This window comes from Nicotiana sylvestris, chromosome 10, assembly GCF_000393655.2.
Source record: "Nicotiana sylvestris chromosome 10, ASM39365v2, whole genome shotgun sequence".
Lineage (NCBI taxonomy): Eukaryota > Viridiplantae > Streptophyta > Magnoliopsida > Solanales > Solanaceae > Nicotiana > Nicotiana sylvestris.
In genome coordinates, this window is record NC_091066.1 from 83,879,797 (window position 1) to 83,893,671 (window position 13,875).

Genomic DNA, 13,875 nt, shown 5'->3' on the forward strand with positions numbered 1-13,875 from the left:
GCGAGATTTATCCCGAGCCCGGTGGGAAGCCAATGATCATGGTAAGCTCCGAACCCTGTTGCATCCGCACCCTTTGATGCAAATCGCTATTAGTAGCGATCTTCATTCTTTGTGTTTAACTTCTACATTTATGTAGGCCTGGGGGAAGTCCCTTTGATGAAGAAGGTACCACCCGTTGATGGAGACGCCCTAGTTCCTGGCAAGAAGAAGAGAAGTCAGGGGGTCTATCGGTCGGGCCACCGGAGTTCAAAAGGGTTAAGGTGGAGGAATCCAAGGTTGACCCGACAGCTTTGACCCCGGAGACGGCGAGAAACCCTCGAGTTGAAGGCGAGGGGGAAAGTATCTTCCCAACGGCCCCCTATGAGGGCATAGACTCGGCCGATCCTCGGGCCATGGGGATGGAGGCTTCCGAACCGGAGCCTGATGCCGCTGTGGTCCATCTTTGTGGTGGGGAGGCAATGGATGGAGTATCAAGTGCTACCCCCGAGTTGGCTAGAGACCAGGATTCTCCCCGAGTTGAGGTTCCCCTAGTAGGCAGTTCAGAGGGGCCCAGCTCTGGGGTCCAGGGTTAACAAGGGATGGAGACTTTGATTGATCCTGCCAACTCTGTGATCATTATTGATTCTCCTCAGGGAGTGATCCTACCGCTTTATGGAGTGTAAGATGCCCCGCGTGAAGAGCCCTATAATGCAGGGGCACGATCAAAGGCGGAAATGCGCTCGTGAGACTGCCGACCGCTCTCGAGGGAATTCCTAAGGTTGACGCTTCATTCATTTTTGGCGAAATGGGCAGACTTTGCGAGTGGGTAATTTTTGCTAACCTTGTTCGCCGCTCTGGGCTGCTCCGATCTTTGTTTTTCTAACTTGTCTTTTTTCTTGGCTTTAGACCAAAGCGCTTTACATCCAGACTTTCACCCAATACCAGGATGAGGTGAACCGTCGCGAGCATGAGAAAGCCTATCTTACCAAGCAGGTTATTCATCCCCCATTTACTATTATCTGAATCTTTGTTAGATTCCAGTGTTTTTAACATCTCAGACCTGATTTGTGCAGTTTGAGAAGGAAAATGCCCTACTGAGAGAGGAGCTCCGGGCCAGACATACTGAAATTTCCGAGCTCAGTCGGTATATAAGGGAAATAACTTCCGAGAGTGACACCCTCCAGGGGAAGGTAACCTCAGTCGAGCGTCAGCTCTAGGATGCAAAGGAGGACAGTGACAAGTACAGAGGTCTCCATTCCGAGCTGGTAGTTGCACTATCTAGGATCAAAGCCGAAGCCGAGGCTCTTGTATCCTCGCATGGGGAGGAAGCTATTGTCGTAAGTGCTCGTATTGAGAGGGCGTCTGAGGAGGCTATCCCGAATTTACCTCGAGCTGTGGATTATGCTTGGCCGGATTCTTGAAAGCAGACTGTTGGAGGTATGCCGAGTGATAGCTCGAGCGATGCCAAAAACGAGGGTGAATCCTTGGAAAGGGAAGATGCCGTTGAGAAGGGGCCATTAGGGGACTCGTAGATGTCGGGATGCAACCCTCGGGGGAGCCGTTGAGAATGTAGGCTCGATAATGATTAGGATTCTGTCGATTTTCCTGTTTATATATAGTACTTTCATACTGGCATATGTATAAAGTAAACCCTGTGGCTTTGCTTCTTCCACTCCCCTTTTTGTCTGGAATTCAGCCGGGTGATCCTGTTTTAAAGTTGGCAAGAATCCTTATATTCATGATACGGCCTTGGGGCTCATTAGGCAGGCTCGGGGGCTCCTACGCGCCTGGTCGATGCGACCTTTAGTATAAACTGGCGTTAGGGATCTTATGCTTTTGCTCAACTATTTTAGGTTTAGTCTCCGAGTCGAGTTTTGACTCGAGCTCATTTGACCCTCGAGCTTTTGCGTCTACATGGGCTGGAGACAATGGCCCTTACGCCTCTAATCGGAGCGATCTCTTATATGCACAGCCCTGAGGCTCATTAAGCTGGCGACAATGTCTCTTACGCTTTGCCCTGAGGCATTTGTATTTTAACTATTTTGGGTTCAGTCTCCGAGTCGAGCTTCGACTCGAGCTCAATCGACCCTCAAGTTTTGCATTTGTGTGGGCTGGAGACAATGGCTCTTACGCCTTGGGTTGAAGTGACCTTTTACGTGTGTGGCCTTGAGGCTCGTTAGGCTGGCGACAATGGCTTTTACGCTTTGCCCTTAGGCATGTATAATTAACTATTTTGGGTCTAGTCTCCCAATCGGGTTACAACTCGAGCTCATTTTGACCCTCAAGCTTTCAAATTTTAAGCTGGCGACAGTGGCTCTTACGCTTTGGGTCGTTGCGACCTTTTAGTGTGTGGCCCTGAGGCTCGTTAGGTTGGCGACAATGGCTCTTATGCACTTGGTTGATGCGACATTTTATGTAGGCTTTATTTTCCTCTCGTTAAGGACTTTTGAAATGATTTTGCCTGACCCATCGTCGGTTCAGGAAGAACCTCGATTTCAAGTCGATTGTGGTGATGTTCGAGCACCTCAAAAGGTTTGGCTCGTAGGCTGAGTAGCTCGAAGCCTTGTGATTTGGAGCTGACATGGTTGAAGCTCTTTTGCCTATCGAGGGTAGCCTATTTAACCGGTTCTTTTCGGAGTAGATTCGAAGTAATGGCCTATGATTTTGTAGCGATGATCGGGCGTCCTCGAGTCGCGTTAATTTGGATGGTTAGCCATATGATCGTAGTCATTTGCGTTTGGTCGGAGCCATTTTTGGTCCTGAGTGTAGTAGTTTAGGCATCTATATCGAAGGTATTCCCTTTTAGGAGTCTTACAAATGCAATATATAGCCCAAACTTCGGGATTGAGTTTATGCCTGTAGTAAGGTCTTACAAAATTTTCATGCCTTTTGATGTCTTACAGTTTTTGTTGATACTTGGTACAAGTATGATTCATGCCTTGCTTGAGGTCTTACAGTTTGTGTTGTTGATACTCGGTACAAGTATGATTCATGCCTTGCTTGAGGTCTTACAGTTTGTGTTGTTGATACTCGGTACGAGTATGATTCATGCCTTGCTTGAGGTCTTACAATTTTCGTTGATACTTGGTACAAGTATGAATCATGACTTGCTTGGGGTCTTACATTTTGTGTTGTTGATACTCTGTACGAGTATGATTCATGCCTTGCTTGAGGTCTTAGAATTTTCGTTGATACTTGGTACAAGTATGATTCATGCCTTGCTTGAGGTCTTACAATTTTTGTTGATACTTGGTACTAGTTTTATGAGGCCGAGTCTGCCCGCTCGGGGTCTTATAACCTCGGGTTTTTTAACGAATGGTGATTGGTGACAGTCTCCGAGTCATCGAGTTTGTTTTGGCTCGGGAGCCGTTACTTATGAGCTCGGAATTGCCTCATTGAGGGCTTACAATTTCGGAGATTCTGACCCTGCGGTCATGTGGATGCCGAGTTATTGACGCCAGTCTCCGAGTATTCGGGGCGCTCTTGGTGGAGGAATCTTTGTTGAGAAAATGTTGAGTTTCCTTTGGAGTATGAGGTGCTTTGGCAAAAGACATTCTTTGATTGCTTGGCACAAGTACATGTCATTTTGTTGCCGTGGGTCCGACTCATACGGGCACGGTTCATTCGACCATTTGGCCTGGTACATTATTTTCCTATTGGAATCTTGTTTGGCGTTCCTCGGTTCTTCCGAGTGGGTGGCCTTTCGAGGGGGTGCCCTCCAGTGTTCGTGGTTGATTGCAAAGGAAGCCTCGAACACTTGTTGTATTCCCCTTAGGTAGCATGTAGGTGTTGCCTTGTTAAAAACCTTGCTGTTAAAACCCTATTTAGGATAAAATACGGTCGAAGGAAAAGAGTGCAACGCTTGCTCGAGGGTATTTATGGAATTTTCGATCGGATGCCCTAGCAGTAATATCGTTTTAGCATCGATATATTCCAGTTGCTTAGAAGATGTTTGCCCTCCATGGTGCTGAGCTTATAAGATCCCTTACCGACTACTTCGAGGACAGGGTACGGTCCTTCCCAGTTCTGGCCCAGCTTCCCTTCATTAGGGTTTCGGGTGTTGAGAGTGACCTTCCTTAGGACTAAGTCTCCGATCCCAAAATACCGGAGATTTGTTCTCCTATTATAATATCTTTAGATTCTCTACTTCTGGGCGGCCATCCAGATCAGTGAAGCTTCTCATTTTTCATCCAGTAGTTCGAGGGCTGTTGTCATAGCCTCGTTGTTTGAGCCCTCATTAGTATGCTGGAATCTGACTCTCAGCTTCCCGACTTCCACTGGTATCAAAGCCTCGACACCGTATACTAGAGAGAAAGGCATTTCCCCGGTGCTTGATTTTGAAGTTGTTCGATATGCCCATAGCACCTTGGGCAGCGTTTCTCTCCATTTTCCTTGGCGCTCTCCAGTTTCTTTTTTAAGTTATGAATGATGGTTTTATTTGTGGATTCGGCCTAGCCATTTGCACATGGGTGGTAAGGCGTCGACATGATTCTCTTGATTTTGTGATCTTCAAGGAACTGTGTTACCTTGCTTTCGATGAACTGCCTCTTGTTATCGCATGTTATCTCGGATGGGATTCCGAATCAGCATATGATGTGATCCCATATGAAGTTGATGACTTCCTTTTCTCTTATTTTTTCGAAGGCCTGCACTTCCACCCATTTTGAAAAGTAGTCAGTCATAAATAAATTGAATCTAGCTTTACCTGGCACCGTCGGCAAAGGACCGACGATGTCCATTCCCCATTTCATGAATAGCCATGGTGATAAAATGGAATGTAGTTGCTTTCTGGGTTGGTGAATCGTGGGAGCGAATCTTTGGCATTTTTCGCACTTTCGAACGAATTCTTTGGTGTCTTTTTCTATGCTGTCCCAATAATAGCCTACTCTGATCACCTTCTGGACTAAGGAGTCGGCGCTGGAATGATTTCCACAAGTACCCTCATGAATTTCTCAGAGTACATAATCTGTGTCACCTGGCCTTAGGCATACCGCCAGGGGGCCATCGAAAGTTCTCCTATACATAGTCTCATTTTCGTCGAGCGAGAACCGGGCTGCTTTGGTTCGCAGGGCCCTTGATTCTTTTGGATATGTGGCAACCTCCCATCCTTTAAATAATCAATATATTTATTCCTCCAATCCCATGTTAGGGTGGTGGAATTAATCTCTGCGTGACCTTCCTCGACCACTGAATTAAACAATTGGACAACAGCCCCGGGGAGTAGGTCCTCTTCTTCAACAGAAGATCCCAAATTCGCGAAGGCATTGGCCTTGCTGTTCTGCTCTCGAGGTACATGGACTAAGGTCCATTCTTTGAAGCGACGCAGTGCAACTTGGATTTTGTCCAAGTATCTCTACATCCTGTCTTCTCGAGCTTCGTAGCTCCCGTTCACCTGGCTTACTACGAGGAGTAAATCGCATTTCGCCTCAACGGTCTTGGCTTTTAAGCCTTTAGCTAATTCTAAACCTGCAATCATAGCCTCGTACTCAACTTCATTGTTAGTCAATTTTGTTGTTTTTTTGGACTGTCTGATTATGCCGCCAACGGGTGGCTTTAGGACTATACCGAGCCCGGATCCTCTTATGTTTGTGGTGCCGTATGTGAATAGGCTCCATACCCCGAAAGATGTGCTTGATTTTAATAAATGTTCCCTCTCTACCTCGGGTACGAGGAAGGGCAAAAAATCGGCCACGAAGTCCGCCAGAATTTGGGACTTGATGGTCGTTTGAGGTTGATATTCGGTATCATACCCTCCAAGTTTGATGGCCCATTTGGCCAATCGGCCCGATAGCTCGGGTTTGTGCAGTATGCTCTAGAGGAGGTATGTCAACAAAACGCAAATACGGTGATATTGAAAATAGGGCTTCTGCTTTCGCGAGGCGCTTATTAGCGCGAGACCTAATTTTTCTAGATGGGGATACCTGGTTTCAGCGTCCCCCAGGGTCTGGCTTACACAATAAACAGAAAATTGCGTACCTTGCTCCTCTCGAACCAGTACGCCGCTTACCGCTATTTCAGACACGGCCAGGTATAGATATAGTGTTTCATCCTCCTTTGGCATATGGAGCAAAGGTGGACTAGTCAAATATCGTTTTAGTTCCTCTAAGGTGTGTTGGTATTCTGTAATCCATTCGAAGTTGTTCTTTCTTTTGAGTAAAGATAAGAAATGATGGCTCTTGTCTGATGAACTTGATATGAATCTGCCCAGGGCCGCTGTCTGCCCTGTTAGCCGTTGTATGACCTTTACATTGTTTACCACCGTGATTTCTTGGATGGCATTTATTTTGTCAAGATTAATCTCGATCCCCCTGTTTGATACCATGAAGCCTAGGAATTTGCCCGAACCCACTCCGAAGGCCTTCTCAGGGTTGAGCTTCATGTTGTAACTTCTGAGGATGTCGAAAGTTTCTTGCAAATGAGTAAAATGGTCCTCTGCGTGCAGGGACTTATTTAGCATATCATCAATATATACCTCCATTGATTTACCTACTTGATGCTTGAACATTTAATTAACTAGGCGCTGGTACGTTGCCCCTGCGTTTTTTAGCCCGAAGGGCATTACGTTGTAGCAGTAGATACCATATTTTGTGATGAACGAGGTTTTTCCCATGTCCTTGGGGTTCATCTAGATTTGATTATAACCCGAGTAGGCGTCGAGAAAGGTGAGGGTCTCGTGGCCGGCCGTAGAATCGATCAGACGATCAATGTTAGGCAATGGGTAGGAATCTTTGGGACACGCTTTATTCAAGTCTTTATAATCTACGCACATTCTTAGCTTATTTCCCTTTTTAGGCACCACTACTATGTTGGCCAGCCATTCGGGGTACTTTACCTCTCTAATGAATCCTATTTTAAGAAGTTTCGTTACCTCTTCTTTGATGAAGGCATGTTTTACCTCGAACTGTGGTCTTCTCTTCTACTTTATGGGTTTAAACTTGGGATCGACGCTCAATCTGTGGGAGGTTATTTCTGGCGGAATTCTTGTCATATCTAAGTGAGACCAAGCGAAACAACTGATATTGTTACTAAGAAATTGAATGAACCCTTTCCTGAGTTTGGGGGTTAACCCCGTTCCCAGATATACCTTACGATCCAGGAGTTGTTCGATTAAAATGGTCTGCTCCAGCTTTTCGACTGTCGATTTAGTTGTGTATGATTCTTTGGGGGCGACGAAGGTCCGAGGAGCGAAGAAATCTTCTTTGTCGTCCTCGGGGGTTGTATGTTCCTCACCTCGTCTGAGATTGGGTGCGTGGGGATCGACACCTTATGGTGAACTGCGAACATTTCTTTTGCCGCCCGCTGTTCTCCATGTATGGTCGTTATACCGTCTTTCATGGGAAATTTTGTCACCTAGTGTAAGGTTGATGGTAGTGCCCTCATGATGTGTATTTAAGGCTTGCCAAGCAATGCATTGTACCTCATGTCGCCATCGATGACTTGGAACTCGGTGTTCTGAATCGCACCAGACGTGTCGATCGTGAGGGTGATCTCTTCTTTCGTTACTTCGCCAGTCATGTTGAAGCTGTGGAGGACTCGAAGGATGGGTGAGACTCGATCGAGCAGCCCCAGTTGTCCTATTACCTCTAATCTAATTATGTTGGTCGAGCTTCCTGGATCCACGAGCACACGTTTTATCCTGGTATTGTTTAAAAGAAACGAGATCACCAGTGCGTCGTTATGCAGCTCTATCATGGCCTCGAAATCCTCCTCGTTGAACGTGAGGGTGTCTTTAGGCACATGGTTTTGGGTCGGTCCCTCTTCTGTGGTGGACGTTCTTGTCCGTTTGAACATGGGTCCTTGGGGGACGTTGGTTCCTCCAATAATCATATGGACGTCGTGTCAGAGAGTCTCCCCTTCCGCCCAGGTTGAGTTTTGTGGTGGTGTGCCGACATCTGGAGTAGTCATGTCCTTCTCTTTGTGGTTTTCGAGGTTGTTGTTCTCAACTCCATTCACTGAGAAGGAGATTTTGTCTTGAAATCGAAGATCTTGTACAAGAAAAAGTGTGAAAGGAAACTTGCGTTGTGTAATGAAACCAACAAGAAAATAATCACTATTATTTTTAGCCCCACGGTGTGCACCAAACTGTTTACCATGAAAATGGTAATAACAATTAAATTTGTTGATGGGACTCAAAAAATATGTGATATATTTTTATGCTAGTTGTTAAGCAGTTGATGTTATGTACGTGAAGGTTAAAGACGAAATGCGAACTAAAGTAGAGTTATAACCAAACTGAGAGGTTAGCTACTCGGGCCTCAGACTGATCAATGAGAGGCCTCGAGGTCAATGCCTGGGCTGGGGCTCGAGCTATCGGGGACTCTCAGGAAAGGGCTAACAGTTAGGATATAATTAAGGGAGGCTCTTTATGGCCAATGACTAGCAATAAATGAAGAACAAGTACGAACGTGATAAATGAAAGTAATAATATCGAGAGAGTGTATGAGAAAACAAAGAGAGTGTTCTTCTATATTTCTTGTGGAGAAGATGGAACAACAGAGTTTACAAAGTGCCAAGGATCCCCCTTATATAGGAGGGAAAATCCTAACATAGTACAAAATGCATTAATTGTAAAGGTATGGAGATGGGATGGCTAGACGTGACACCAGGCTCTGCCAGTGCTATCCGCTCGCCTTGGGAACTCCCCATCCCCGACATCCTCATTGGGTCGGGCGTAAATGGACATCGAGAGAGAGAACTCGACCGCAACTTTGCAGCCTCGAGATCTCGAGATGACTTCCCGAATCACCTTAATGACGAGGAATTGGACCCTCCGATTTCACCATATACATTAACTTTAATGATCATATATTTAACTTGTCTTATTGCTTTGTATTAATTGTAGCATTCCTTGATTTGGTACGAGGTTCCTTTATGTCTTTGCTTTTATATTCTTTAATCGTAGAGATTCTTGTGAATTGAGTAGTTGAATTGATTAAAGTTGTTGATTTGTTTATGGATCGGGTTGCACGCTGCAACGGGTGGAATAAGGGAGGATTGATATGGTAGGATTGGGTTGCAAGCCACAACGGATTTTAAATATGATTTTGATATGGTAAAATTAGGGAGGATTATGATACTGATTCAGATCATATGGTGGGATTGGGTTGCGCGCCAGAACAGATTTTACATGTTATTCTTAATATTGATATAGTGAGATAGGGAGGATTCTGTTTGTACGGTGGGATCGGGCGGTGCGCCATAATGAATTGTGTATTATGTATTCATTGTTGCATTGTGTTAGCTTTCAATGTTTTCATACGAAGTTCTGAGGACTGATGTTTCTAGTTTTACTGATTTCGAGGATTGAGTTTATTTTCATAAGTTAACCGCGTTACTTTTCCTATGTTCCTTTTTTGTTATTATTATACTATATACAGGTTATTGTAAGTGACCCGCTTTAGCCTCATTACTACTTCGTCGAGGTTAGGCTCTGCACTTATAGAGGACATAGGGTCGGTTGCACTCATACTACACTCTGCACTTCTTGTGCAAATTTTGGAGTCGGTCCTAGGGGCTGTCAGTATATTGCTTGGATTGATTGCCTAACAGAGACTTAAGGTACAACTGCACGACGTTCGCAGCCCTAAAGTCCCCTTCTACCTTATTCTAGCTATTTATTTCATTTCAGACAGTCATGTTTTTATTCAGACCATTATTTGTATTACTCTAGTCGCTCGTGTACTTGTGACACTAGTTTTGGGATTATATCTACATATCGCTGTTGTTACTATTTTTTCACTCTATTTAAGTTTATTTAGTTTCTTGGTTATTACTAATTTGAATTGTTAAAAATGGCTAAAGACTATTCTAACACTGGCTTGCCTAGTAAGTGAAATGTTAGGTGCTATCAAGGTCCCGAGGGTGAGAATTTCAGGTCGTGACAAATTGGTATCAGAGCACTAGGTTGCCTAGGTCTCACGAGCAAGCTTACTAGAGTTTGGAGAATCAGTACGGAGACGTCTGTACTTATCTTTCAGAGGCTATGGAGTTTAGGAAAAACTTCACTTCTTTCCTTCTTTATAGTGCAATTTTATTCTATCATTGATGATTGAACCGTTCTATTCTTGTTCTCTCACAGATGGCGAGACTACGAACGACATCTACAGCCGGCCAGGAGTCGGAGCCCCCTGCGGCAGCTACTACTAGGGGTAGATACCGAGGCCAAGCCAGAGGTCGAGGCAGAGGCAGAGCTCAACCTAGAGCTTGAGCAGTAGTACCCACAATGGAGCCTCAGATTGATCACGAGGAGGAGGTTTCAGCTTAGACTATACCTGTTAGACAAGCTCAGGTCCCGGAGGGGTTCATAGCCACTCTAGTGCTTCAGGACGCTTTAGTCCGCTTGGTGGTCCTTATGGAGAGTGTGGCCTAGACTGGTACATTCTCGGTGGCACCAGCCGTCTCTTGGGCTGGGGAAGGAATACAAACTCCCACTACTCACACCCTGAGAACGTGGCTCTCCAGTATTAGACTCCACCAGCCTCACCAGTTGGGTTGGTTCAGTAGGTTATTGTGACACAGGCCGGTGATAGGCCCGCTATGTCTACTGAGGCTTTATTGAGGTTGGATAAGTTTACCAAGATCTTTCTTGTTCATTTCAGTGGTGTACCTTCTGAGGACCCACTAGATTATCTAGACCGCTCCTACGAGGAGCTGCAATATATGGGTATAATTGAGACCAATAGGGTCGATTTTGCAGTGTTTTAGATGACTAGTTCCGCCAATAAATTGTGGAGATATTATATGTTAACTAGACCTACTGGTTTGTCTGCACTTACCTAGGATCAATTTTCACAGCTATTTCTAGAGAAGTTCATCCCAGTCACTCTGAGATAGGATTACCGCAGACAGTTTGAGCGTCTTCAGCAGGATAGTATGACTGTTACCCAGTACGAGACTCGATTTATGGACCTAGCTCGCCATGCCATTATCTTTCTTCATACTAAGAGGGAGAGAGTGAGGAGATTCATTGATGGGCTCACTTTCACTATTAGGCTACAGATGGCCAAGGAGACTGGAGATGATATTACTTTCCATAGGGCTATAGATATTGCTGGACGGATCGAGATGGTTCGTGCTCAGGAGAGGGCGCCAGTGTCTGATAAGAGGCCTCATCATTCCTGTAGTTTTAGTGGTGCCTCATCTGGAGGCAGGGGTACTTTTGGTAAAGGCCATCCTCCCAGGACATTTAGTCAGCACTTCAGGTATCTCACAGTGTTTTAGGGAGTCATGGTCCTTATGTGCCTCATCTTGGATAGCCAACCTACAATACACCATTAGCTCCTATCGGTGCGCCTCCGATTTAGAGCTATCACCATAGTTATCCGGCCCATTCGGGTCAGCTTCAGATTCAACAGCCACAAGTGCAGGATGGGTGTTTTGATTGTGGAGGTACTGGTCACATCAAGAGGTTTTGTCCGAGATTGTTGAGCGGCATGCCACATGAAATTTCTTGTGCTATGATCTCAGCACTGGTTGCTCCACCACCTGCTCAGCCAGCTAGAGGCAGGTTTCAGGCAGCTAGAGGTGGAGGTTAGGCCGTTAGAGGTGGAGGTCAGGCCGTTAGGGGTGGAGGCCAACCAACTAGAGGCCGTTCTAGAGAAATAGTTCAAAGTGGTGGGGCTCAGCCCCGATGTTATGCTATACCAACTAGGCTTGAGGTCGATTCATCTAATGATGTTATCAGAGGTATTGTTCCAGTCTGTCATAGAGATGCTTCAGTTCTATTTTATTCGGGCTCTACTTATTCCTATGTGTCATCCTATTTTGCTTCTTATCTGGTTGTTCCTCGTGATTCTTTGAGTGCTCCTGTGTCTATGTCCACGCCTTTAGGAGATTCTATTGTTGTAGATCGTGTCTATCACTTGTGTGTGATTACTATTGGGAATCTTGAGACTAGCGTAGATCTTTTACTTCTTGATATGGTAGATTTTGATGTTTTCTTGGGTATGGATTGACTGTCACCTTATCATGCTATATTGGAATGTCACGCTAAGATGATGGCCTTAGCCATGCTGAGGTTGCCTCGATTAGAGTGGAGAGGGACTCGTGGCAATTCTACCAGCAGGGTTATCTCTTTTGTGAAGGCTTGACGTATGGTCAAGAAAGGGTGTCTAGCTTATTTGGCCTATGTTCGTGATTCGAGTGCGGAGGTTCCTTCCATTGATTCAGTACCTGTTGTGTGTGAGTTTCCAGAGGTGTTTCTTGCAGATCTGTTGGGGATGCCACCTGACAGAGATATTGATTACTGTATTGATTTGGCTCCGGGCACTTAACCCATTTCTATTCCATCATACCGTATGCTTCCACAAGAGTGGAAGGAATTGAAGGAGTAGTTGCAAGATTTGCTCGATAAGAGATTCTTTAGAACTAGTGTCTCGCCCTAGGGTGCATCCATGTTGTTCTTGAAGAAGAAAGATGGGTTAATGAGGATATGTATAGACTATCGACAGTTGAACAAAGTCACTATCAAGAATAAGTATCCGTTGCCGAGGATTGATGAATTATTTGATGAGCTTCAAGGTTCCAAAGTGTTTTCAAAGATTTATTTGAGGATTAGTGACCATCAGTTGAAGATTAGGGTATAGGATGTTCCTAAGATGACTTTTCGGACTTGGTATAGGAATTATGAGTTCCTAGTGATGTCATTTGGGTTGACAAATTCCCCAGCATCATATGGATTTGATGAACCGGGTGTTCAAGCCCTATTTGGATTCTTTTGTGATTGCATTTATTGATGATATTTTGATCTACTCTTGTAGTCGAGAGGAGCATGAGCAACATCTTTGGACTGTACTTCAAATTCTAAAGGGTAGTTAGTTATATGCCTTGTGTTTCAAAGTGTGAGTTTTAGTTAGACTCACTTGCCTTTTGGGGCATGTTGTATCGGCATAGGGCATAAAGGTGGATCCTAAGAAGATTGAGGCAGTCCAGAACTGGCCTAGACCTACTTCAGCTATAGAGATCCGAAGATTTCTAGGTTAGGCGGGTTATTATCGCCGGTTCGTGGAGGGATTTTCATCCATAGCAGCACCATTGACTAGATTGACCTAGAAGGGTGCACCATTCATATGGTCAGATGAGTGTGAGTTGAGCTTTCAGAAGCTCAAGATTGCTTTGACTACGGTGCCAGTGTTGGTGTTACCCATAGGTTCAGGATTTTACACGGTGTATCGTGATACATCCTGTATTGGGCTTGGTGCAGTATTGATGTAAGATGGCAGGATGATTGCATATGCATCGAGACAATTGAAGGTTTATGACTTATAGTTGGCAGAAATTGTTCATACGTTGAAGATTTGGAGACACTATCTTTATGGCATGTCATGTAAGGTATTCACGAATTATCACAGTCTACAGTATTTGTTCAAGCAAAAGGATCTCAACTTGAGGCAGAGGAGGTGGTTGTAAATGTTGAAAGACTGTGATATCACCATTTTGTATCATCCCGGGAAGGCCAATGTAGTGGCCGATGCCTAGATTAGAAAGGCTGTGAGTGTAAGCACGTGATTTTTGCCTCACGGACAATCGCTCCAAAAGAAAATAAAAATAGTGACAAATGGTTTCGCTGTACAATTTTTCGATCTTTCGTAACATGTGTTGTTGGTCATTTGTGGGTCTGTCCATTTTGCATCCAGTCATTATCAAACAAAAATACAAAAATATGTGTCAGTAAAAGAAAATTCAAAAAATATATATATATGTGTGCATCGTTCTGTCTAGGTTGTGATTTAACTTACTTAAATATTTTTTTTTTGTGATAACTATGTGAAAATGTTATAGTGTGGTTGATTTCAATTTCACTATTTTATTTTATTTTTTGTTTAAAAGAAAAAAAAAGCAAAAGAGTGAAGGAAAATCGGTTTGGGCCCAAAGAAATAAAACAAAGCAGGCCCAAAC

General features: G+C 44.6%; 1 protein-coding gene across 1 annotated transcript; it reads left to right on the plus strand.

Annotated features, from left to right (window-relative positions):
• The first annotated feature begins 392 nt into the window (after positions 1-392).
• LOC138879613 (uncharacterized) lies at positions 393-11,199 on the plus strand. Its single transcript, XM_070159230.1, has 4 exons — positions 393-521; positions 886-972; positions 1,053-1,169; positions 10,813-11,199. The coding sequence occupies exons 1-4, from the start codon at positions 393-395 to the stop codon at positions 11,197-11,199; spliced, it is 720 nt and encodes a 239-aa protein (XP_070015331.1).
• Positions 11,200-13,875: the final 2,676 nt, after the last annotated feature.

Excerpts from the sequence above, each read along its gene's own strand:
- LOC138879613 (XM_070159230.1), top strand. The coding sequence starts at position 393 with ATGGGGATGGAGGCTTCCGAACCGGAGCCTGATGCCGCTGTGGTCCAT. Across the intron at positions 522-885 it reads AGGATTCTCCCCGAGTTGAG|ACCAAAGCGCTTTACATCCA; the intron begins GTTCCCCTAGTA and ends TCTTGGCTTTAG. Across the intron at positions 1,170-10,812 it reads GTGACACCCTCCAGGGGAAG|GATTACCGCAGACAGTTTGA; the intron begins GTAACCTCAGTC and ends ACTCTGAGATAG.